Here is a 26,105-nt window from a genome sequence, read left to right as displayed (position 1 = left end):
CTTTGTTAGGGTCACAACCCAAGATGGGTGATGATTAAGGCTGAGTCCAGCCTGGAAAGATGGGGGTCGGGGCAGCTTGGCAAGAGACTCAGTAAATCAAACGGAACAATGAAGGGAGGCTATAATTGTCCATGTGTATTATTGGAGAAAGCCATAAATGACCGTCCCCAGAGCGATCACACCTGGAGGGCTGATCTGACCTCTCCAAGACCCCTGCAGCAGTGTGTTCAGGGATGTCTCCTGCAGCAAAAGCCTCGGGATTTGTAGGCGGGGCCCAAGTTACTAAGGGATTATTTTGGCCAGGCGGGGAAGGGAGGGGTTTGGGGGAGAGGAAGGGAACAGTGCCCGGAAATTGCACTTCAGGGTTCTCATATATTGTAGTCACGAGCTCCCAGATTTGGGAAACTGCAATGGTCACTAAAAGGGGCTGTTTGGGGATAGCCTGGTCTAGACCGGTCTGAATCTCCGTAAGACCCACCCGACACCAAGTCATTGTCCGAAGCAAAATGTCAGCAGTGGGTGATACCCCAAGGATGGAGGGATTGGGGTGATCGGACTGAATCGACTTGAAGGTCAAGACTGTGCCTTATGTCCTTTGTGCTTCCCGGGCAGTTAGCCCGGTGCGGCCACATGGGAAGCGCGCAACTAAGACCTTCCGAACTGAACTGAAAGACGGGAGACAAAAAAAGCACCCGCTCTTCTCCACTCCCAATTCGATCCGACCCCAACCTGCAAGTTATTCTTATTCTCCGGGAGTCAGGGAGCCAGGGCTAGAGGAGCGTGGAGGGACGTGGCTGGGGTGGACTCGGGGACCCGCAGAGCCGGGAACCAACTGCGGGGCGGGCGAGTGGGCGTGCGCGCATGCACGTGCCGGCGTGCGGGAGTGCCGGGGGAAGGGGGTGGTCTCCAAAAGGGGGAGGGGAGAAGGCAGGGGGCGGGGAGAAGCGGGCCCTTTAGGACCCGGCTGCCGCGCCGGGGGAGGAGAAAGAAGCGGAGGAGGCGGCTCTCGCGCTCGCAGGGCCGTGCCACCTGCCCGCTCGCTCGCCGCCGTCGCGCTCCCTATCGCCAACATGCTGCCGAGACTGAGCGGCTTCGCGCTGCCGCTGCTGCTGTCGCCGCTGCTGCTGCTCCTGGGCGCGGGCGGCGGTGGCTGCGGGGCGCGCGCGGAGGTGCTATTCCGCTGCCCGCCCTGCACGCCCGAGCGCCTGGCCGCCTGCGGGCCCCCGCCTGCCGCGCCGCCCGCCGCGGTGGCCGGGGCGGCCGCCGGCCCTCGTGCGCCCTGCGCCGAGCTCGTCCGGGAGCCGGGCTGCGGCTGCTGCTCGGTGTGCGCCCGGCTGGAGGGCGAGGCGTGCGGCGTCTACACCCCGCGCTGCGCCCAGGGGCTGCGCTGCTATCCCCACCCGGGCTCCGAGCTGCCCCTGCAGGCGCTGGTCATGGGCGAGGGCACTTGCGAAAAGCGCCGGGACGCCGAGTACGGCGCCAGCCCCGAGCAGGTTGCAGGTAACGCGGGCTGGGACAGCTAGTTGGGAGAAACTTGGCGGGCAGCTGGGGAGCCTGGCTGGCGGCCACTGGGCAGGGAAGGAGTGTGCGGCGGGACCCCAGCGACTGTTTTAGGGGAGGAAGCGCGGAGTCCTTGACCGGAGGTGGGGGCACTGCCGAGAGCAGGGACCCGAAAGTCAGGCCCGGGGAGGAGAACTGGAGTCAGACAAACGGAAGAGCCCTGGCTCCTAATTTGGTGGGGATGAATGGGGAGAGGAAAGGCACCCCTGTCGCCGTAGTCTTTCCCGGGTGGAACGTACCCCGACTTCTGATCCGGAGGAGAGATTTACTGGGGAGGAGGGTGTTGGCTATGTCTGCGGGAGTGGGAACTTGAAGCCTTGCGGGGCACTGCTTGAGTCGGCGATTGCCGGCCAAGGGTCCTGGTGGGATCGCTGCTGGGAGGCGGAGGCTGCCGGGTGCCGGTGACACCAGGGACCTCGGATGAGGAGAGGGCGACAGTGGACGCGCCGGCGCACTGAGGGACCCTTCCTTCTGCTGGGGTTGTGAGGTGGGAGGAAAGGACTTGTTGGTACTTTGTAGGGTGGGTTTCCTGGGAAAAACGGTGCTATTTTGCATAGAGGGTTCTCGCTGCCAGGTTGAACAGAAAAATCAAAGGGGGCATTTGGGAGGCGAGGTGGAGACCCCAGCAGTTGACTTAGTGTAATTTAAGCCGGCTCCGATCCCGGGACGGCGACAACCAGGCTGTGCAGTTTAGCATCTGGGCTCCAGGTCAGAAGGCAGGAGGATGCCTGGGCGGTGGAAGCAGCTGCTCTTACTGGAGCGCTGTGTTGCATCCCCATCCCCCATCCTGAATTGAGGGACCCTGCCTGCCCGATAGAATGGGGACCCTGGGGTTCTTTGTTAAGGGGCCCTCATCCCTCCCCAGAAATTGTTTGAAGGGCACAACCAGGCTCTAGGGAGCTCATTTTTTTTTTTTTTCAAATTATGAAAGCCTCCTGCCCCAGTGGTCTGGAGGAAGCTGTAATTATTTTCTTTCCTCTTGGAGACAGTGGTGAAATGTGTCCACTGCCTGCTGCTGTTGTTTAAAAAGCAAGTGAGTCTGATCAAGTTTCTCAAACTTAAAAAAAAAAGAAAGAAAAGTGAAAACATTCTTGCCTGCTTCTCAGCTTCTGCGGTCTTTGTAAGCCCCCCCTCCCCATACAGTCCTCCCCCCTTCCTCTGGGCTGCTATTGTTTTTTTCCTGTTCTCCTTGAGAATGGAATTAGGGGTCAGAGTTGAAATCTTTCTTCTATTTCTCTGGCACATTTTGCCCTGGAACACAGAGCAAGTTGGGGCTTCCTTTAAGTGGAACCCCCTCAGTCCCCTTCTTCTCCCTTGCTCGCTTCCTTTTGGAAATTAACCCTTCCCTCCTGGTTCTCTTAGAAAGTAATAAGAAAAGGAAAAAGACCCCGAAATAGTCCCTTCACTGCGGGGCAGGGCGCCCACCCCCAAGTCCTGCTTTCCTCTTCGTCACCCTCCCACCCGTGGTCCACCAGGGTGGTACCGATTGGTTTCTGAGCTGAACTCTGGCAAACTAAACATCTTTCTTAGCAGAGTGAACTTTTCAAAGGGCCTCTAAGTTCATAGAATCATTTGGATGGTTTGGATGTTGACTGTTTTAATAAAGCGTGTGGTGCATTTCCTTCCTAATGTTTTAGTATTTTTTTTTCACTCTTCATTCGTTTAACTCTAAGCCAAAAAACCAATTCTCCTGCTTCGCAAATCCCTGAAGCAGGTTAGGGTTTTTAGCCCGGAACAGATGCGGGAACAGATGCGGGGGATTTCCCCCCCTTCACTTTTCCCTAGAGCCTGGGGTAGGGAGGGGTTGTCAGGGGAGCCCGGGGACAATGCGGTGAGTTCATGGGAAGAATGTCACTCTGGATTTTCTGCCTGGTTATGGGACTTCCCTTCCGCCAGCTCGCCCCAGCTGCCTCCTCAGCCTTCTCCTCCCAGTGCCCAGACGCCTTCCGCATTTTTCTCTTGTGCTCCAGCCTGGGAAGAGGGGACATTCAGCAGAAGTTGGGGGTGGGGGCATGGAAGCTCAATAGGTGCACTTGAAAGAAGTGACCAACATCAGGGGCGCCTGAGACAAGAGTAGGGCTGGGGAGAGACGAGCTCTTTGGGGAGAAGCCTGGGCTTGCAGGGGTGCAGGGAAGAGAGGGGTCAAGGTTGGAGGCTTCTGTGGGGTGAGGGTCTTGGGCTGGGGCAGGCCTCGCATTGCTGTGTGGAGAGTGCTGCTGGGGTCCCAGTTGAGGGGTGGGGACTGGCCCAGATGAGACCTTAGCACTGAATCCTGCTTTCTCCTACTCTCCTTCTCCCATCTCCTCTCCCCTCTGAAGAATGAGCATCCCCCCACCCCCAGCCTGCATTCCTCTTTGAGCAGGTTGCTTTTGAGAATTTTAAACATACCCTCTTATTTCGAGGCAGCAAACCCCAGCAGTTCCGGCTTTGCTGTTAGCTCTTTTGTCTTTGTTCCCAGGACTCAGGGGCTGTGCTGCTGGCTTCCTGGGGATGGCAGGGATGCAGGGGGTGGGGGTGGGGGTGGGGGTGGGCACATGGGCAGGCAGGCAGGCGGTGGAAGAAGTGGGTGATGGTGAGCCTGCATCCATGGGGGTGATGGCCTGGGACTTGTTGGTTCAAAGAAACTACGAAGTCAGACTAGGGGACAGGGGTGGGCAGGCCTGGAAGAAAAATGGAAGGAGGACCCCATGATCTGCCTGAAGTCGGGACTTTAAAATCCTGTAGGTGTGTTTGGTGGTGGCGCGGGCAGAAGTGCCTAGAAATGTCAGGGCAAGAGAAGGGAGCAGGCTTGGGCCAGGCCGGGCCCTTTCAGAATCGAGGCTGGGCTGGACTGGTTCCCTCGGTGTCTCCCCAGCCTCCTTCCCTGCCGCGCACAATGCAGGGGATTATGCCGAGGGGCGGGGCACCCGAGTGGCCGTCTGGCCCGCTGCACATATAAAGGTGCTATAGAAATGTGCAGTCATTCAAAGTCCCAGGGCAGACAGGCGGGCGGACGGGGAGGCTCTGCATCTGCAGTTGCTGGGGGAGAAGGAAGGGGAGAAGAGGCCAGCGCTGATTTACAGTGGTTCAGTGCAGCTTCAAAAAAGAGGGGGAAAAAGCAACGGGACTTCTGGCTCCGAGCACCGCTTTGCATCTCGTCTTGCATAAATTTGCATACCGAGTTCAAAGTCGTAAAATAGACTGGGGAAATGAGTGGGACCCACTGTCACTGATTGTTAACACCACTACCTTCCGCCGCCCCTCCCCCATCTGGACGGCGCTCCCAGACTAGCCCTGCTAAGCTGCTCTGCCTGAGTCACCAGGCACCTCTGTGCTGGAAGCAGGGGATGGCGGGTGGAGGGCTGCTCCTGGGGGCGGTCTGAGAGACCCAGCTGGGCGTGACTCTGTGCGCCCTGGCCTTGGAGGCAGGGCCCGTCTGAGGGGCGTGGCCCGACAGTTTCTGGACGGGGAGGCTCGCAGTGTTCTGTCTGCCACTGCTGCCTGGGGCTGCCGTTGGGGCTGCCATTTGCCCATGATGGGCTGGTACCGGAGGAAGTTGCAGAATTGGGTCTTTTTTGCTGGAAGTTTCCCTACCCACCTTCTGCATATGCCCAGAACGTTTACTGTGATAGGTCCCTTTGTGTGGTAATAATGACCCAATTCCTTAAACAAGATATTGAGGAAGCTTTGGAAAAAAAATCCTATATAACAATGTTGAAGTATCTTACAAATCAGGGCTAAGGAATCCCTGGGTTAGAATAGGTGGTAGAGTCTAGAGGGGAAGAAGTGCCCATTCATTGTTGTCATGAGGGTCGGTCTGCACCACAGCTCTTGGCCAATTGGACTATTGAGTTTTCTGGTAGGCACAGGGAAGAGGGAGGCTTAGATGGTTCTCGCTGCTATCCTACCTTAGTGTTGGGCTTTAAGGTAAGATTTTCAGGCAAATCATTACTTTGGGTTAGGAGAGCACATGGAAATTAGTCGTATCAAAATGCCCTGGGTTACCTGAGAGCAGGAGCATGTCCTGTCCCACATTATCAGACATTTGAGGGTTTTGAGAGAATCACTGTTCTCTGGCCCAGGGATCAGGTTAGCTTCCAGTTGGTTCTCCGCTTGGCAGTTCTCTGCCATAGAAAATAGGACATACAGTGGCTAAGTTTTGATAGGAGGAAGTTCTGAAAATTCTTGGCCGTCATGGAATGGAGAACAGGGTAAGTATGTACAGGACCTGGAAGGGCAGGACAGGGGCTGCAGAAGGGAACAAGGGAGGAGCAGAACGTACGTGGGCCGCATGGGCCACAAGTCTACTACGCTCACAATTGGTTTTGCTATTGGTCCTCCTCACGTGTTGCAGCACTATACCACAAAAAAAGAAAAACCCTGAAGTTTTTTTTTTAAGCATCTGTGTATCTGGGGACTTCATATCCAGGGAGTGCCTTTGGTCTCGGCCTCCCTCTCTGTGTTCCCGGCGCCCCCTGCCCTCCCCAGCTTTCTCCGTCCTGTCCCTCGGTCCCTGCAGACCATGCTTTTCTCTCCCAACCTTCACCCTTTCAGCCTCTCCCACTGATCGCCCAGCAAGAACACCTGGCTGCTCACTAGGTAAGGTAGGTGGGCAGGGCTCAAAAATAAGGAGTGGAAAATATGGTGGCCCCAGCCTTCCTCTGAGTTCCAATCAGAGGTTTACTATATAGGTGACTGTAGACTAGAATGTTTGAAAAAATTTGAATCCTTAAATGAGGAGGGTGGTTGACAGGGCTTCAGTGGACTGGGGAAGGGGAGATTCCCTCCCACGGGGGTTAATACTCGCCCTGTTCCCGCTGAGACCAAGGCATGGAAGAGGGGGTGATACTTTAATCTACCAGGGGAGCCAGCGACCCAGTTGGCAGATGCTGTAGGCCCCTCTGCTTCTCCTTGCTACCTCTGGTCAGCATTTTACTGAGACGACAGGCAGCTGCCAGGAGGTTGGTCATCCTCCCATCTGTCCTCACCCTATTATGAGCCGGCTTTTTGTGTGTTTGGTATCCTGTCTTCCACCATCCCTGCAAGGAAGGCTCTTCCACCTCCGTGTCATGGGTGTGGACAGTGGGCATCAGGCAGGGGCCGCTCTGCAGGTAAGTAAGGAGTTTCATGTCTTCCATGAAACTTAGGAAGTGGGGGGCACACAGCAGGAGGTGAGTGGTGGGCAAGCTTCATCTGTATTTACAGCCCCTCCTGCCATTGCTCACATCACCACCCGAGCTCTGCCTCCCCCTCCCCAGTCCGTGGAAAAATTGTCTTCCATGAAACAAGTCCCTGATGCCAAAAAGGTTGGGAACCACTGTGTTAGGACCACTCTGGTTAGCGCTGCCCTTATTATCAGACGCCTGGGTCCTAGCAGGTTTCTCCTGGAAGGCCATCTATACAGGGAGTACCTTCTCCCACCCTGAAATGTGGCCTTGGGGATTCCTTGGGGATAACCTGGCTGTTTTTCCTCTGCACCCTCTGCCTCCACGGCTGAGCAGGGGGTTGGGCTGTTGGCAGAAAATAGCTTTTGACCTTGTCAGCCAGAAGTTTTGCTCTTGGCCACCTGCTGTGTGCAGGTGATGTATGGGACACGGCAAACCACTGCCAGATTTGGGTTATGTGGATTCCCTTGACTCCAATGAGAGGCCCACATCCGGAGCTTGGGGACTTCAAAAATGCAAGTAGCCAGCATGCAGCGGCCAGTCAAGAGAGACAAGAGAGTGACAGGGCGGCCTCTGTAAGGAGTGGGCAGGTAGCAGGTGCTGGTGGAAGCAGCCTGGCCTTTGCTGTTACATCGACCTGGGTTCCAGTGCAGACCCATCTCCTAAGACCTGAGTGGTAAGTAAGGGCCTTCCTCAGACGCCAGGTTCGCTGTCAGTAAAATAAGGATGACGTTTTCTCTTTCTTGGGGGGCATGTTAGGGTGATTGTGATCGTGGAAAGCATTAGTAGGTTCTCATTTATGTTGGCTGCCTTAGTCTTGGCAAGTGGCATCTCCTCTGTCACAGTTAGCTGGCCCTTAAAGTGAAGGTCAAACCGCACACGTCAGGCAGGCCACTCATCTCTGGAGGTTCGAATCCTGGGTGCCTACCACATACGAGTTGCCTGAGGTCAGAGATTTGTCCTGCTGAGCCTCAGTTTCCTTCTCTGTAAATCAGAAATTGATGGTACCGACTTCATCGGGTGGCGCCTGCACGGGTGTGTGTGTTAAAGATATGCGGTACATATAAAACCTAAGCACTTGTGTTTTGGGGATGAGTCACTTGATTTTCATCTTTTCACCTATAAAATGGAAATGTCTGTACCTCTCTGACCTATTTTCACAGGGCTGTAGTGAGGCTGTTTGTGGAATGGGTCACGAAACTGTACTTCAAGCGCAGTATAAACCCAGTGGACAGTGAGCAGGTGGTTGTGGTCGGCAGCCTTGCATCTTTTATGGGTGATTTAGGTGTGCTCTTTGGGACCTGAGTCCAAATGTCTGGGACTAACCATTCTTGATATGGGAGCTTCTCTCTGCACTGCCTAGAATGGGGGTGGGAGGGACTCTGGGGGACACCTGGGTTCTTATGCCGGCCTTGCTGCTCATTAACAGGTGACCCAGGGCTGAGTCTAGCCTTCACCTGGCCAGCAAAGCTGGAGGACCTGGCCTCCCGGCTGTTGGAGTCCAGAGCACTGGAGAATCCCCAAGGCCACATTTCAGGGTGGGAGAAGGTACTCTTTGTATAGATGGCCTTCCAGGAGAAACCTGCTAGGACCCAGGCATCTGATAATAAGGTCAGCGCTAACCAGAGTGGTCCTAACACAGTGGTTCCCAACCTTTTTGGCATTAGGGACCTGTTTCGTGGAAGACAATTTTTCCACTGACTGGGGAGGGGGAGGCGGAGCTCGGGTGGTGGTGTGAGCGATGGCAGGAGGGGCTGTAAATACAAATGAAGCTTGCCCACCACTCACCTCCTGCTGTGTGCCCCCCACTTCCTAAGTTTCGTGGAACACAATTTTTCCACAGATGGCTGGCCCAATCCCTAACAGTTTGGGGACCGCAGTCCTAACACAGCACATAGGGTGTGCAGTTGTGCAGTCGTCAAAGTCAGTAAAGACCTCATGGCACCCATTTCCTGCACCAGGAAAATGGGACTTTCAAACCTCTGAACCTAGATGACAGAACACGTTGAACGTGATCCTGGCAAAGAAATTGGATGTTCTTTCCAAAATAGTGACATTTGCTTGCTACATTGTCTCCAGAATTTACTACCTCTGGAGTGGGAGTGCAGCATCTCATTTTGCAGGGGCTCAAGGATCCTGAGCAGGAACGCTGCGTTGGGGGGCCGTTTTCGGAGTGCTGGGGTCTTTCCTACTGTCTGGTTTCATCTGTGATACTGGGAGGCCCTCTGAGTGGCTGCCTGTCTGTGCACAATGACGCCACCTCTATTCTCCAGCATCTAACGGGGCAAGCCTCTGGGAAGGTGGAGAAGGCAGACGCTTGAATCTTTGGGGCCAGTGTATACTACGGAGAAACCCAGGACAGTGGGGGCAAAGCACAGTGTCGCCACTGGGAAGCCGGATGGATTAGTCCTCCTAGACTCTCTGAGGGCTTTCGTGGTGGCATCTTTTACAGGTGGGGAAGTCCAGGGAAATGTGTTGGTTTTCAGGCCCCAATGTGACTCCACGCATTCCCTCCTCCACCCCTTCCAAGTGCAGGCTGTGTGGGGTGCAGGAGATTTAGTTTTCTCTCCTGGCGAAAGGATCATCTCCCTGTGCCTCTCCTCCTCATCTCCCTGTGCCTCTCCTCCTCGTCTCCCTGTGCCTCTCCTCCTCCTCAGCTGCTGACCCCAGGCCCTTCCCAGGCCACTCCTGTTCCTTGACAAAGCCGGGGAGGATCTTGGCTGGCTCAGCCCCTGGGTGTCAGTCACGACTCAGAGGGAGACCTTGCTCAGAAACCGGCTCCCCCGGAAAGAAATACAGAGTCGACTGTACTCAGGAATTTTTTCCCTTCCCTCTTTTTTGCGGGGGAGGAGGGACACTTGGCAGTCCTTGGGGCCCTTCTGGCCGCCAGCCCCACATCTCTTCCTGGCTGTTGGGAGGCAGGGCAGGAGTGAAGTTTGGGGAGAAGGGGGCAGGAGCTGGCAAGCCGCCAGCTGCCGGGCAGAGGAATTGGCCCACAGACCCTGGGGAAGTTGGCCCGGAGTGAAGCCCGGGGAGGTTTCTAATTAGTGGGTGGGTGAAGGTGTGTCAGCCTGTGTTCATTCAAGGAACTGAGCTCTCCCAGCCAGAAGTGGCAGGGGGAGGGGGCTGAGCCCCGGAAGGCCTGGGTAGGGTGGAGGGATGTGGCAGGAGGAGCCTGCCCGGTGTGTGCCATCCTGACCGCGTTCTGGCTGCAGAGATCCAGGTTGGACTTGGGGGTGCAGAGACTCCTAAGCAAAGAGAGCCACGTCAAACGATAAATGATTAAATAATAGTTAAACTTGCTTTTTTCTAAATGTTGTCCACTTCTACCAGAAAGCCCAGTGGTTTTTTTTTTGTTTTGCATTTTTCCCTGCCTGAGCTCCGTTTTAGCCTTCCCACTTGACAGAGGAAGAAATCAAGGCCGCATTCGGGTTCAAATGCCAAGGTAAATGCAGACCAGAATGCAGTCTGGGTCTCTGGATTCTCATGCCAGTGCTCAGTTCTATCAGACTCACGCATGCAGGAAAGCAGTGAATTATATACTGCTTCTTGGAAAAGCTCCTTTTCCCTGGGAGGTAGTAATTAAGGCATAACTTCTCAAAAATGTTCCTTTACGCAACTCTCCAGGAAGTTTCTTTTAGGTCTATTGTCTTTACTTCTGGATCGAGGTGCCAAGTTGCCTCTGGATGGTGAACTTGCTTTCTAAAGTGCCTGAGGCCAAGGAAAAATGAAAATGGCAATTCCCCTGTGCCTGTGCCCTGCCCTGGGACTGCGTGATAACGCGGTGGGTTTCTGTGGCAGCGGGGGCGGGAGTGTGTCGGGCAGGATGTGGGGACCCGGCGGGATGGGTTCACTGGAGCCTGAGGCTTTTTAGGTTGGGTGGGGCAGCTGGCATGCGACCGATCGCTCCCCCTGCAGCCCTCGGGTTAAAAGGTCATGGTCGAGGGTCTTTCCTCAAGTGGCGGCGAGTGGCCGGATGCCATTTTGGTTGGTTAAGAGCTATGGAGCTAAACAACCGGGCTTTGGTTTTGGCTCGGCCACTGGCTACGTGACTTTGTGCAGCTGCCCTCAAACTGTGGCTCTTTTATCAAATGGGAGAGATGATAAGAAATTATCAACCTCATGTGCTTGCTTGATAATGAAACAAAGTTATGTATACGAACCACGTAGCACAGAGACTCAGATAACGAAATAAGGTAGTACTGGTTCTGACCCCATCTTTTCATCTCCCTCTGACCTCTGCATAGAACAGGAGAATGGCAAGGGCCTGTTTTTAGGTGTTTTCTGATTGGTCATTTTGAGAATACTGTTGGGTGTGGCTTACTCCATGGGGTGGGGCTCACCTGGTCAGCTGCGTGGGCTTTGGAAAGCCTTTAATGGGTCCAGAGGGGAGTCAGTGGTTGAGGGTTTTCCATTGGGCAGCATGGGCCTGATACCATTGTCCCCTACTGTGCTGATGGCCGCCTGTGGCCCATTTGTGCCCCGGAAGGTGGGACTCTCACTCGAGGCTCTGCCGGTTGGCTCTAGTTTGGTTCGCTGCCTTTTAAACCAACAGAACGTGGCCAAGGAAGGCAACTGATGTGACACAGTATTGTATCAGACAAGATTAGTGAACTTTTGGTTGAAGACAGAGAAAAGCATGGTGACCTATTTAAAAACGCTTATTTATATTCAGGACACTTCTTGTGCTGGTTTGAGAGTGTGGCCGGCAATCCTGGACATCTTTGCAGGTTTTAAATTTCTTTTTACATCCTCTGGGTTCAATGTGTCAGGCCTGGAGTGTCCGGGAGCAGTATTATTGGGGTGGAGAAGAGGCAGGAGGAAGGGGAGGGTGGTGGGAGAGAGGTTGGGAGGATTCGGTTTTTATTACTGTCTGGGAGCTGGGCTGTGGGATCACATCACTGGCACCGAGCTGGGGACAGCTGTTTGAATGTGGGTCCTGGGAGAGGCAGCGTCCTGCCCATCCCACCTCATGCTTCCATTTGCTCACTGCCCTTCTTTACCCATAACCACTCTTCCTGATACCAGCCCTAGACAGGGAGGGAGAGGCCAGAGGAGGGGGGAAAGGGATTAATGCCTCCAAGTTCTCCAGGGCAACTGGTTGATGCTCTTGGGATAGTCAGCTTTTCTAATGTGTGGACATTGAGTACACACTCTGTGCAAGCTTAGAGACTGTGTTCAAAAGCGGTTGTCATACTACCTATAACATACGCTTTTTGATATTGGAGGGGGACAAGAAAAGCATTTTAACAAGTTGAACATTATCCAAGAAGAAACCGAGTCAGTAAAGAGGTGTATACATGCTGTGCAAATAAATGGGTGCCTCTTTTAGCCTTTTGACCAAGGCTCGTGGGAAGATCTTTTTTTTTTTTTTTTTTTTTTGAGACAGAGTCTCACTGTGTTGCCCCGGCTAGAGTGCCGTGGCGTCATCCAACTCACAGCAACCCTCAAAGTCCTGGGCTCAAGCGATCCTCCTGCCTCAGCCTCCCGAGTAGCTGGGACTACAGGCATACGCCACCATGCCCGGCTAATTTTTTTTTTTCTATGTATTTTTAGTTGTCCAATTAATTTCTTTCTAATTTTAGTAGAGACGGGATCTCGCTCTTGCTCAGGCTGGTCTCGAACTCCTGAGCTCAAACAATCCGCCCGCCTCAGCCTCCCAGAGAGCTAGGATTACAGGCGTGAGCCACCACGCCCGGCTCGTGGGAAGATCTTAACGCTAATAATGAAGTCCCTTTATGGGGAATAAAGTCACAGAAGTAACAGAATCACGTTCGCCAGGTATCTGCTTCTTCACTGTTGGAAAAAGAAAGTACAATATCTTCCTTCCAAAAAAGTGAATCGAACACACAGAATGTCTTCTTTTCTGTCCTTCTTTCATAACATATAAAATTTTTAAAGCTCCACGAAAAGTAATACCAAGTTTATGCCTTCAAGAAGCTTCCATCCTTCAGAGGAGGAAGGAGAGGCCCGCACCTCAGCTTTTTGCCCGCGGACGAAGGCTAGAGTGCTGTGAGGGAAATTGAGTCAAATTACTGGGGACTTTGCCCAGCGATGCCTTTCATTGACTCAATTGCGTGGCCTTTGGACACTTGGAGGCCACGTTGTTCATCCTTCTTCCTCCTCAAAAGGTTCCTCCTCAACTATACCAGAGGAAGGTTGTGCAGTTTCTTCCCATCTGCAGTTTATAACTTGTTTTTGTTCTTTCTTAAGAAATTCTTGGATGGCTTCTAACCTGGATCTCTCCTGTTTTAGTTTAAGGCTGTTTTCTCTCTGGTCCCTTGCATCGGGTATTATTGGCCTGTGGGTGTCTGCACTGCACTGTACCCTTTGGGCTGCACCAGGGTATGCTTGTCCCTTCGCTTTCTGGTCTCAGCCCTGAGTCATTTTGATTCTGCCCTCTCCCTCTTCTGGATTTTGTGACCCTCTTTTGTTATCTTGGGTCTTTCCTCTGACTCATGGCACAGAGAGCTGGCCAGGAGCCCACACGGCCAGGTTCCAACTAGTGGGCAGGTGACCCTGTTAACATTGCTCTGGCCGTTGAGAGTGGTGGCAAAGTCTGCCATGTCACTATCGGTTTTGGTCCTCTTCCAGCCAGCAGTTTCCAGGGACACCCAACATTCCTGACACCCCTACTCGACAAGGAAGGTGAGGGGTGGATGGTGTAAGAGGCAACTTTTTAAAAGAAAATTGTAAAAATGCAGAAAAATACTAAGAACAATGCAGTAACACCAGTCTACCACCCAGAACTGTGAGTGGTTCATAGTTTGTCCACTAGCATGCGGTACTTAGTGTTTATTTTTCTTTTTTTTTAGACAGCCACAGAAGCTGTGAAGTATTTATCTTTCTTAGCTAAATGGATTTGTATGCATACATATGGATGACCAATGTGCATGTGTTTGCATATGTTGCATCTACATGTGTACATATGCATGCATATATGTGTATATATATGTATATATCGGATGACCAATAACGTTCATGTTGTTAAAATAAATTGAAAATGTACATACGGATTTCATTCTCTCTCAACATCGGATTGATCTACAGAGGTCAGAGCTATTCTTTTTAATTGCTGTGTATTATTCCTTTGCATTACCCTACTGATTTGATTTATCCGTTCACCTAGTGAAAGACTTCCCAGTCAGGCTGCTGATAGTTTTTTTGCAAGTACAAATAATGCTGTAATGAACATTTTTGCGCGTGTGCCCTTGCGCGCATGTAGAGCGAAGCAGAATTGCTGTGTCAAGCACATTCTTCCCATTCCCAAGGCCCCTGGTCCAAGTTTGCACCAAAGCATGCTCTACTCACTTGGGCCTCGGCAACTAGGCCACCTTGCCAGGTTCCCAGGTGGCTTTAGTTGAGCCAGGGGAGAAGTGTTTGGGTCCCATGGAAAGGAGTGAAAGCTGATAGTGCTGTTTGCCATCTTGATATCAATTTCTCTGGCTCTTCAAGGACAGCTTGGCTCACAGAGCCCCAGAGGACCTTGGCTGAATTTGAGCATGTTTTTGTTTTCTCAAGCTGTCTGCCTCAGCCCTGACCCTCCCCAGGTCTTTGCAATTCCAGGAATGACCCTGGTGTTTATAAAGCAGCCCTTTAGAGAGCGCACAGGCAGGGAGGCTGTAAAGAGGTTGTGCTGTTTCTGCTCACTCAGAGGGAGCCCGAGATGAGACGGCAGCGTGAGGGCATGCTCTAGAAATCTCCATGATGCCTCGCCAAGAAGGGCCCCTCTGCGTACATCCAAGCATGCATATGTGTGTGTTTATGTACCCCGGAGTCGACGGGTAGAAAGCTGATGAGGCTGTGTCTTTGCAAAGTGTACACGTGAGGCCGTAGTCTTGAACAGAAGAGGCATCTTTCTCCCTTTCCCAAGTTGTTCTTCAGGAAACTCAGGCAGAAGATCGGGAATCACAGAGGAATGGGGGTCCTGGCAGTGCCAGAGCTTGAGGGGTGTTGTCCAAAATACAGGATCCTTGGCCTTGCCCAGGCTTGTTGTCTCTGAATCTTTGGAGCTGGGGTCCAGGACGCTATTTTTAGCAAATCCTTCATACGATTTTTGATGAACACCTATGTTTGGGAACCATTGACCTACTTCAACTCCCTGAATTTACAGATGAGCACACTGAAATCTACGCAAGTTCAATACCCTGCCTGGCATCATTCAGAGTCTCAGGGATGGTGGTGAAGTCGGGATCAAACCTCGGTCCTCTGGCTTTCTGACCAGCATTGCGCTTCCTACCACACTGGAATTGCTTGGCCAAGGCTTCGAACCCAAGAGCTGGTGCTCCAGAGGAAATCCAGAAAGAGTTCAGGGTGGCTTGGCCTGGAGGGGAGTCATTGGCCACATAGGGTCTCCCTGCCCTCCCTTCATGCGCCATCGTCTCCTGTAGTCATTCCTTCCCCAGGAAAGGGTGGTGGCACGTGCCCACTGGGCTCTCCACGAGACACAGTTCACTGAGCTCTTCAACACCAGCTGGGTGATAGTCCTGTGGTAGCTGTGGGTGCAGGGAGATGGTCCCTGGATGGGAAAGGCCTGTTCTTGCACTTGTGCGATCTTACCACCTGGGGGACTGTTGGATCTGGAACGTCTGCGGAGGCTGTTTGCAGTCATCTCCTACCACAAAGGGGATGCAGAGAGGAGGGACCACCTAATTTTTGAAAACCATGCTGAGGAAGGACTGGGATTTCTCCCAGCACACGGTGGCATCTGAGAGGTGTCAGGCTTTAGGTGGCTGGCTCCCTTGCAGGAAGCAGGGGCTCAGAGGGTGGAAAGAATGGGAAGGGACTTTGCAGTGAAGCTGGGTGTCCACAGGGAACAGATGACCCAACAGAAAGAATCTGGAATGTGTCCTGGGTGCCAGCCTACACCAACACAGACATCCATGCACTGCACACTATTCGGAATTCCAGCATGAGAGGCCACAGCCACCTCTGACCTTTTGAAAAAAAGGCGGGGGAAGACACGTAAACAATGTCACTCAACCAGAGAGACTAAGGACTTCAGGTTAAACTTTAGCTAAAAAATAACAAATAGGACCCCCTTTCCACCTGACTCCCTTTCTGACTTCTGCCTACCTCCTCACCCCCAGCATGGCCTGAATTATTAATCCCAGCCTTTTGGTGGGCTGTGGTATGAAACATAGTGGCTGCATGCCACATGGAGTTTGGTGACTGCCATCAGCCATCCGAAGGGACTGACTTTGAATTGTCTCCAACTAAAGCTGTTTCCTGTGTGTTTTGGCATGTTTACATATGAGCCCTGCCTCGCCTGCACATGCATGGCAATTACTAGCCACCACCTATCCTCCCTCCTTCCTTCCTTCCCTCCCTTCCTTCTGTCCCCTAAATTCTATAAACAAAGTTAAAGTAATTTAGGCAAATCCATTCTTGCCCAAGGACTTCCATCAAATGGCAGAGAGCTTTAATATTTAGCAATATAGAGAATTTATGCAATAAAATCAAGCTTTAGAAGAAATAGGCAAATAAACAGTATTGCAGAACTCCCTCATAATTCATTTTTCCATGCGTTTGGCCATTCTACAGATCAGACATCACCCACCCTTCCTCTTACATAGCAGATATAGCTTTCATTTGCCCATTCAAGAAATAGATTGTCCGCACCTTTCTTCTAAAGCTTGATTTTGCACACACTGAGAGTGATAATAATACTGTATCCTATTTAAACAGCAGCCTTCATTTTAGCAAGATTATTAGTCTTATTTTTCTGACTTCAGAAATTAGAGCTAGGAGAGGTTAAAGGGTTATGATTCACAAGGGAATCAGAAGGCGGATGCTGGGATTTGAGGCTCTTGACTGGTACTATTCTCTGCCCATTGGAGTTTGTTAATGAATCGTCCACTGCCATGGATGCTAGTGGAGAAGTTGTCTGGAGGCGAGGAGGAGGAGGAGGATGGTGGTTAGTATTTATTCTTTTGTCAAGGCTAAGTCAAGGCTAAGTGTGTTTTGGGAGAAATTAACAAAGAAGGAGCCATGCGAGTCTCTAGCCAGCCTTCCTTCTGCTGGCTGGTTACTCAGAGTCCTCTTGAAGGCCTGGAAGGCTGTCACCTGTTGAAGGAGGTGAGTCCACTGGAAGAATGGTAGGTGCTGGGTTGGGTTAGATCATCTCTGTGGTGCCTCCAGCTCTCAGATATCAAGGTAAGCATGACATAGGAGGAGAAGGCTGGAAAATGGGGAAGATTTCTTCAGAATCAAGAAAAGAAGAAGGAAGGAAGACTTGTTGAGCTATTAGGAAGACGCATGACGGTTTGCGGGAAAGGTTTCATTTTCTCACCAGGCCTGGGTAAGAACCGATTCCGCACACGGCACGCCAGAAGGACTAGGGGGTTGGTTGTAGATTCTTAGGGCTCATTTTCCTAAGAAAGCTTTAAGGTCTCTCACAGATCAGGAATCACCAATTTCCAAGGGGAGCATTGAGGTCAGAACATGACACTAGGAGAAAGTGAGGTTTTGTGGGTGTAAGAGTCCATTGAACACAAGGGTTTTGATTCGTCGAATAAGGTCATTGATGTCACAATCTAACAAAATTACATTGGGAAAAATGGGCTACATTGAAATTAAGTTTGAAAACCAGGGTATTAATGCACAGAAGTGGACATAAAGCTCTTTCTCCTGGGGTGTCAGCTTCCAGCTAGATTGGGAGAGGGGGGCCAAAGGACAATGTAGGGACCCCGTGCCGATGGTGAAGTGCCTCTGATGATGCAGAGATGTGTTTGCTGCCGTAGATCGAGATGGGAGTCCCTCTTTGCCGTCTGTAACACGGAACAGCTAATCCATTTCCTCTCATTCCGCCTGCCTTTCTCACCTCCAGCTCTCCAGGCGTCTAAGGTAGAAAGGTGTGGCAGTACACCTAAGGCAGGGACAGGCGTTCTCCCCTGCTCTCCAGGCCCCCTGCTGACGGCACTGGGATTGTCCACTCCATCGTCTCCCCCACTTCTCTTCGGGACAGCTTAACCTTCGTATATATCATGAAACTCCCTGCTTTAGTGTTGACCCATTTCCTCCGGTGCTACGTAGGGCACAAGAGCTAATGCTCACTAATCCATAGGGAGAAGTCTCTTTGGGGGTCCTCGGAGGTCCCTATCAACCGTCTGTAAGCCTGGAGCCGTTTCCAATGATGTCATTTGGGTTGCTAAGAACCATTTCTTATAGTGACCTTTGCACCATAGCCCACAGAGTTGCATACATAAGTGGTTGCTTAATAAATGTTATTCTGAACGTAACTCTCTTAGGCAGGAAAAAAATGCAACTTGGTATTTTTGTTCTGAGGGCAAATTCCATCTCTAGCTGGAGTTCTGCATCTGGAATGTTTTCCTGTGGATCGCTCCTGTAGCCTATAAGGGAATATCTGGGAAGAACTTGGTACTGTGTGACGATGCCCTTGTCTGAGGATAGGGGGCCGTGTGGGCGCTTTCCTGCTGGGGAGGAAAGGAAAGCAGCTAAGAGCTCATCCCGTGTGCTCTTACTGTGTGCCAGGCACTCACTGTACATGCATGCGGTGTCTTGGGATCCTCCCAGCAGCCCATTGGAGGTGGACGCTGTTTGTCCTCTTGTTACTGATGAGCAGTGGAGGCACAGAGAGCTTAAGAGTTTGTCTAAGGCTGCACAGCTAAGTGGTAGAGCTGGGATTCAGACTCAGGCAGTTAGACTCTGGGGGCTGAATTCTGGAACCTCTCGGTCTAGAAATAGTAACAGAGAATCAAGGCTTTTCTCAGCCTGTAATCCTTTCTGATCACCCAGTCAACTAGTTCGCTTCCCTCCCTTGGGCTTCTACTTCAAGATGTGAAGTTCAGAGCTGGCCATTGGACTTGGGTCCTGAAGCCCCTTCCAGAGAAAGAAACAGATGCTACACCCCCTGTAAGAAGAGCTCGTGTCAGCAAACCGGGCCCATGGATTTCCTCATCTTATTGGCATGTTCGTGGCAGTGGTGAGATCAATAAAGGAATGGAACGAAACACACCCTCGAATCTAGGTGGCCCCATGAGGGTGGACAAGCTGACCTTCACTGCAGGGAGGTTGGGACGCCTGGGAGAGCAACACCTGCCTTCTGGGGCCGGGAGCCAGGATCGCATAGTGACATTTGTGGACCCCAGACACTTTTGCCTCAGTGGGCCCCTTCTGTCATAAAAACATATTTTCAATCCATGTTTTTATAACTGGTTTTATAAATACAAATGTATTAATATTGTATATTAATAAGACTTTTTTTTTTTTTTTTTTGAGACAGAGTCTCACTCTGTTGCCGGAGTAGAGTGCCGTGGCGTCAGCCTAGCTCACAGCAACCTCAAACTCCTGGGCTCAAGCGATCCTCCTGCCTCAGCCTCCCGAGTAGCTGGGACTACAGACATGAGCCACCATGCCCGGCTAATTTTTTCTATATAGATTTTTAGTTGTCCAAATAATTTCTTTCTATTTTTAGTAGAGACGGGGTCTCGCTCTTGCTCAGGCTGGTCTCGAACTCCTGACCTTGAGCGATCCACCCGCCTCGGCCTCCCAGAGTGCTAGGATTATAGGTGTGAGCCACCGCGCCCGGCCTTAACAAGACTTTTTGATCTAAAAGTTAAGTTTTTTCTTCTGAGTTTAAAAGACTTAAAAGGTCTTCTAGCCCCTAGGTGCTGTGCTGTGGTGCCCGGTGGCCAAGTTGGCCTTGCCCGGAGCCTTCAGGTGCCAAAGCACATGATCTGTGTGGCCCCTCTCTCTCCTCACCCCTGTTTCCAGAGTTTGTAGAGCGCCTGTGAGGATTAAACGTTGGATTGACCTCTAGGACTCGGCCAAGGGATGCTTCTTTGGCCACTGTCTGTGGTGAAGGAGCCTGGGAGAGGTCGGGGAGGAGGGAGCTGCAGGCTGCAGGTCCTCAGGGAGGCCCAGGGAAGACCCCCGTTCCCTGCCCTGAGAAGCTGTGGACTGGTGTGGCTGGGGACAGAGGGTGGTGAAGGTCTTAGCCGTAGGTGGGGAATATAGTTGAGCTAGACCTGCTTAAAGTGGAGCCTGGAGCCATTTCAGCAATGCGCTGGGAACTTCCAGGTCTTGGGAAAGAGTCTGACTCCAGAACAGTGATTCTCAACCTGGAGCAATTTTGCCTCCCGGGTGCCATTTGGCCATGTATGGAGGCATTTTTTGTTGTCCCAGCTTGGGGAGGGTGCTAGTGGGCAGAGGCCAGGGATGCGGCTCAACACCTTGCACTGCACGGGATGGCCCCCTACAATGAAGAATTGACTGGTCCAAACGTTTAGCAGTGCTGCTGAGGTCAACAGACCCTGAGGCCACAGGATGTTCCAGGCATTGGGTTTGGGTGAGCAGAGCTTTCCCAGAAGCTCCAGGTTAGGACTAAAAATGAGCTACCTTTCCTTTCTTCAACCAGAGAACATGTAATTATAACCACAACGGAGACCAGCTGTCTTAACCCAAACCTTGGGCGGGCAGACGAGCCTCTTCCCAACAGGGCAGAGCCAGGTGAACTTCTGAGAGTCATGGGCTTCATGCCCACAAAGTGGAAGGTTCCAGAAGTGGTGGCAGTGTGCTGTGCCAGCAGATTCCCAGAGCTGGTGTCTTCTCTAACTACCATGTGAGCACAACACAGTCTTGAGCCCTGGAAAGGTGGCAAGGTTTCCAGAAATGCTTCTGTGTCTGTGGGCAGGAAGCCAGCCGGGCCGGCGCGGTGATGAGAGTGATGCCAAGCGTGATCTCAGGTGCACAGGGCTCGGGTGAGGGCACCTGGAGGCTCCCATTTCTGTTTGTCTTTCTCATGTCGGTCTTGGGTGGCTGGGATGGAGGCAGAAGGCTCTTCTCCGGGGCTGGTGTCTGGATCTGATTAAATACAAGAACAGGACTCACACCCAGGCTGGGGCAGTCGCTGAATTCGCCTTTCCCGGCGGGTGGTGCTGGGCTGTTGGAACGGAATTTCATCCGTTCTTGCTTCCTTTAGCACAAAACCCAGAGCCCCTAGGGAATAACCATTCTAGATAAAAGAATTTTCCAGGTTTCAGAGGTTTACATTGAAATATTTCAAGTGTTATTTTTCTAAAATTTAACAATTTTGGATAGAAGTCTTTTTTAATGCTGAGTACATGAAATTTTAACCCCCTCCCCCGTGCTGATGTCCCGTGGTTGTCGTCATCAACGCAAGTCCTGTTTTGGGCTGTCAGACGTAGAAATCCCCAGGGGTCATCGATGATGTGGCCTTGTTTGCCATGCAGGGATTGTCCCCAGAGTTCTTGTGTTTGGTTTTTTTAGTGTCCTCGTTCCTGCCTGCCATTTGATACTTCTTGCCACTGTCCACATGCATTCTTTCTATCTCCTTTTAATTTTGTTGATTTTCTTCTGTGGTGGCCTCGGAAACCAGGCTCACTGGAGCAATGTTGTTGGAACCGTCAAGCTTCTCATGTGGTGCTTGTGCCCCCATCTTGGGTGGAAAATGCCAGGACTGTAAAATGCACGGACATGGTGACACCTGTTAGGATGCCCAGAGGCCCATTTTCCTTTGCTTCCTGGTTCTTGGTGGGGTCCACACTGCGGGGTAGCAGGTAACTGGTGCCACCCTCCTCATCCTCATCATCCAAGGAGTAACCACCAGCAGAATTTCCACGTCCCAGGTCATATTTTAACTGCTTTGCCTCCAAAATACTCCTAACAGTTCTCTGAAGTCGAAACTATTATTTGTTCAACAATTTGCAGTTCAGGAAGCAGAGGCACAGAGAGGTTGGAAGTTTGCCGGGGAAGCAGGTGGTATAGAAAGTGGCAGAACTGGGATTTAACCCGAGTGTGGCCCCTTGACAAGGCTGCTACCCTGGAGACTACGTGCCCGGCTCTGAAGGGGTGCTGCTGTGTGGCTAGTGGGGACCGGCCAGTGTCAGGCCCAGTGGGAGGGGAAGGGGTGGAGGCAAACCTGTGTTGGGTGATTCTGCATGCGGGGCCATGCTGGCCACCCCTTGACAGCAGGCGCTGCTGTAGTGCCACGCCAGGTGCCTACCTGGCCTGGAAGAGGTGAGTGAGTGAGCACCACACAGCCCACCGCAACCCGGCAAGGGTCTTCCAGCCCCCTTCTAAGGTAAGTGCCCAGCAGGGTGGCCACTTGAGCCCACCACATTGTGCCTGGATTCTGAAGGGACCACCAAATACCAGGTGCCTTGTCTGAAACCCTTGTGTAGAAATATTATATTTTGATAGTCATTCATTTGTGCTATCAGAGCTGTACGGCTTGAAGGCACATTAAAGAGGGAGAGAAAATATGCAAGATTTGTTGAAAAACACCCCCTCTGCACCCACCCAGATCTTGTTGGGACCTGCAGACGAGTGGCTCTGGGTGGCGTGGTCTGGGGTTGTTTGCTCTGCTGTGTCTCCAAGGGGCCAGGGCCGGGCCGGGTGGTTTGCGTCCCTGCCCTTCTACAGCTTGCTGGGCTTGTCTCCCTGCTCACAACTCTGCTGTGTGATTGGGGTTCTCCCACCCTCCCCTGGCTGGCTGTGCGGCAGCCAGAGTGAGACCGTGGTAGGTGGGGTCTGCTTTCAGGACCCCTTCACCTGGGCTGTGCACACAGCAAGTTTAAGAACAAACGCCTTGACGGCCTTCATGCCCTGCAATGAGCTGAAACTACGGAGTTGAGGAAGTCACAGTTCCTGTCCTTGGGGCTCTCGGTGTGATGGGGTTGGGGTGGGATGGACAGAAAGAAACAAAATCGTCCATGGTGTAGTGCTGTAGCAGCCTGGGAGCAGAGCGAGGTGTGGACTTTGTTGGGGGGCAGTTTGGCAATTTGGGGCGACAGCAGGGGAGTGCCCAGCAGGGGATGTCAGCAACTGGATTCTGGGTGGCCGCGAGGCTCTCTGCCTTCTCACCCCCTCGCCAGACAGGCCCGGTGATCTCTGTGGCGTAGTTTTTTAAAGCTCCCCTAATCAGCACCCTTTGACCATAAATGATGAACTTCGTAACCTGGGCCTAGTGGGGGTGAATCTGGGAGGTCCCACCCAGGAAGGACTCGGTCCATTCCACGGTGAGGGCCTGGCAGGTGCGCCCTCTGTGCTCCTCTGCCCTCACCCGGTCTCAGCGGGTAGGGGCGGAACAGAGTAGGTGTCCTTGTCATTTTTCTGGAATTGCACAGTCTGAATGCAAATCCTGGATCTGTCACTGTCAGGTTTGTGGTCTGCATCCCGTAACTGGCCTCTGTGAGCCTTGCCGTCTCCGTCTGTGAGAGGCAGGGAGAGTGCTAATGGCACCAGGTCAGAGTTACTGCGGAGCTGAAATGGATCATTCACGTCTTCGCCTAGCACGGGCGGGCCCTGGTGTGTGGTCAGTGCTCTTAGGTGCTGGTCATCTCCATCCTTGTCCTTGTTAGGGGTCCACGTGGTCCCTGGAGGGCTCGCGTCTCTGGGAAGATGGACCTCTTCTTCCCTTTGTCTCTCGGCAGACAATGGCGATGACCACTCCGAGGGAGGCCTGGTGGAGAACCACGTGGACGGGACCATGAACATGCTGGGGGGCGGAGGCAGTGCCGGCCGGAAGCCCCTCAAGTCGGGCATGAAGGAGCTGGCCGTGTTCCGGGAGAAGGTCACGGAGCAGCACCGGCAGATGGGCAAGGGCGGCAAGCACCACCTCGGCCTGGAGGAGCCCAAGAAGCTGCGGCCGCCGCCGGCCAGGGTCAGTGGGGGCCGCGTCCGGGTGGACGGGTGGGAGCGTGTGGAGAGGGGGTCTCAGCTGGGGCTGGTGTCCTGTGTTACCTGTCGGCAAAGCATTTTTCTTTCCAGTTCTGCCACCACATTCGGTGACCTCTGGGTCAGTCAGCATCTCTGGCTGTGAAAGGGACGGCACACCCTGTTTCTGGAAGTCCCTGCTTCTGAAACCTGCACATTTCTGTGTGGTTCTGGGACACAGGCAAAGAGGAGGCACGCCGGGGGTGACGGTGGATCCCCTCACACTGGCTGGCTGTTGCTGGGGTGTGCTTCCCTCCCTGGGCTGCCCCTGTCCTCTGCCCCGCCCAGCTCTGCCCTCCCGGGGCGTGGCCCTGGGTGGGTTATGGGAAGGAGTGGAGCTCGGCTGCTGGTCTGGGGTATGGCTTCTCTGGAGACGACCACTTGGAGCAGTATTTGCAAGTAGAGCCCATTGTGACCCACGGAAGCCACTGTCACAGAGCAAGGAGAGGAGTGAAACTTCACGTCCATGCGATTTTCTTTGAGGAGGGTTGGGCATGACAATATGGTAGTGAGATCCCTGGGCTGGGTGTCAGAAGTGCCTCATCCCACCTCCTCGTGTGTGGCCTTGGGGAGGTCTTCTGTGCCTCCAGAACTGGTGTTTGTGGCCCGTTGTTCTCACTCCACGCGTCCTCTGTGCCTGTCTGTCCTCCCAGACCCCCTGCCAGCAGGAATTGGACCAGGTCCTGGAGCGGATCTCCACCATGCGCCTTCCAGACGAGCGGGGCCCTCTGGAGCACCTCTACTCCCTGCACATCCCCAACTGTGACAAGCATGGCCTGTACAACCTCAAACAGGTGAGCACGGGTGCCTGCCGGGGCTGGAGGGGCTCCTCCTCGGCCCCAGGCTCTGGGCATACCCGGAGTCCTCTGAGGTCTGAGCTGAGCGGGAGACTCAGACTTCTGTGACCACAGGGATCAGGGTGCCAGCTGCCAGGCTGCGGTGTGTCTTCTCTCTCTGGCCTCAGGTGGGTCAGATGCTGACCCCACTCACCCAGCCACCCGCCAACCGCACGTGGTGTCCAGGTCAGCGGGAGGCTCTTGGAGAGGAGAGGTGGGCTTAAGCCAATGCACCTCGGCTTTCCTGGCTTCACATCTCAGCTTTGCCTCTCACTAGCTGTGTGACCTTGGGCAAGTTGCCTAACCAGTCTGTGCTTCGGTCTCATCTGTGAAGTGGGGATGATAACATATCTAATTCGCAAGGTGGTTGTGAGGATTAAGTGAATCTCTGTGTCAGGTATAAACCGAGTGAGCAGCGTGTCAGTTGCTAACACAGTGCCTGGCACATATCGACTTGCTGTGACATGAGATTTTTCATCTCACACTATGGTGAAGATCTAGCATACCAAGTCCTCCACTGGGTGGGACCTCCTTGAGGCTGGGGACTCAGTCTTTTTGCCTTTGGGCATCCCAACGCCTTGCTAATCGGAGTGGTCCCTGGGCCAGCAGTGTCAGCGTCACGTTGGAGCTTGTTAGCCATCAGGACTTCTGGCCCTCCGCAGACCTCCTGCATGGGAATCTGCACTTTAGCAAGTGTCCCCATGTGCATTCGCCATTGGGAAGCCCACCCTGCAGCACCGGCTGAGCACAGGGCAGCTGCCCAGCAAGCATGTGGTTGAGGGGAGGAAGGAACCGCTGGCTGCAGGAGTCACTTCACACTTTTCTCTTCTCTTCCCCTCTCTACCCAGTGCAAGATGTCTCTGAATGGGCAGCGTGGGGAGTGCTGGTGTGTGAACCCCAACACCGGGAAGCTGATCCAGGGAGCCCCCACTATCCGGGGGGACCCTGAGTGTCATCTCTTCTACAACGAGCAGCAGGAGGCTCGCGGGGTGCACACCCAGCGGGTGCAGTAAACCACAGCCAGCCGGTGCCTGGCCCTCGCCCCACCCCCTCTCCAGACACCGGCAGAAAACGGAGAGAGCTTGGGTGGTGGGTGGTGGGGGACCTTCCAGGAGTCTTGACCTGTGTATTTATATTGGCAAGAGACCAGCACCGAGCTCGGCACCCTCCCCTGCCCCGCCCTCTCAGCTGGAGATGCCTGCACCCCCCCCTTCTTACTTCCCCCTGAGGAGGAAGGGGGTTGCCGTAGGGGAGCTGGGGTAAAGCTTTGGGAGGGGGGAAAAAGAAATTTTTATTTTTGAACCCCTGTGTCTCTTTTGCTTAAAATTAAAGGAAGGAAAAATAAAGTATGTGTCTCTTGCCTGAGTCTTTGGGACCTCTCTGGGGATGGGATTCAGAGGCCCGTGAAGCCTCCTCCCAGCCAGCTTTTCCTGACTCAGTTTCTCATTTGTAAAAGGGAAAGGAGGAAGCCCATCTCCTGAATCTAGAGTGGACCCTCCTGTGCAGCCCCTGGGGTCTCCCTGCTTGGACCCTGGATGAGGCTTTGCAGGGACGGGGTGGTCCTGGGGTGGAGGCAGAGGTGGGCACAGGCCTGTCTTCCTGTCTCCTACCTCTGGATGACACTGCAAAGGGAGATAGGAATGGGAAGCATTGGGGTTCTCCGGCCACTGAAAGAAAGGAGAGCTCCCTCCTTCGCCGGGTGAGACATTTCAACTCGGCCCCAAAAGAAAAGGCCCGGGGCTGTTGACTGGCATGTTCACAAAGGTGTCACCACTGAGAGTCCAGGCGCTGCTCTCTGGGGGGTGCACGTAACTGGCCCCTACACCAGCACATGTCAAGTGGAAATCAAGGGCTGTCTGTGAAGGAG

General features: G+C 53.2%; 1 protein-coding gene across 1 annotated transcript; it reads left to right on the top strand.

Annotated features, from left to right (window-relative positions):
• Positions 1 to 962: 962 nt before the first annotated feature.
• IGFBP2 (insulin-like growth factor binding protein 2, 36kDa) lies at positions 963 to 25,580 on the top strand. The gene is made up of 4 exons (XM_012663071.1): positions 963 to 1,500; positions 23,120 to 23,349; positions 24,056 to 24,196; positions 25,087 to 25,580. Exons 1-4 carry the CDS (start codon positions 1,071 to 1,073, stop codon positions 25,249 to 25,251), a joined length of 966 nt encoding a protein of 321 aa, XP_012518525.1. The 5' UTR covers positions 963 to 1,070; the 3' UTR covers positions 25,252 to 25,580.
• Positions 25,581 to 26,105: the final 525 nt, after the last annotated feature.

The sequence above is a fragment of the Propithecus coquereli genome, unplaced genomic scaffold (genome assembly GCF_000956105.1).
Source record: "Propithecus coquereli isolate 6110/MARCELLA unplaced genomic scaffold, Pcoq_1.0 Scaffold792, whole genome shotgun sequence".
In the NCBI taxonomy this organism is placed as follows: domain Eukaryota; kingdom Metazoa; phylum Chordata; class Mammalia; order Primates; family Indriidae; genus Propithecus; species Propithecus coquereli.
This window is presented reverse-complemented; position numbering and strand designations above follow the sequence as displayed.

Coding starts and splice junctions, on each gene's coding strand:
- IGFBP2 (XM_012663071.1), top strand. CDS start 1,071: ATGCTGCCGAGACTGAGCGGCTTCGCGCTGCCGCTGCTGCTGTCGCCG. Junction 1,501..23,119: donor CAGCCCCGAGCAGGTTGCAG/GTAACGCGGGCT, acceptor GTCTCTCGGCAG/ACAATGGCGATGACCACTCC. Junction 24,197..25,086: donor GCCTGTACAACCTCAAACAG/GTGAGCACGGGT, acceptor CTCTCTACCCAG/TGCAAGATGTCTCTGAATGG.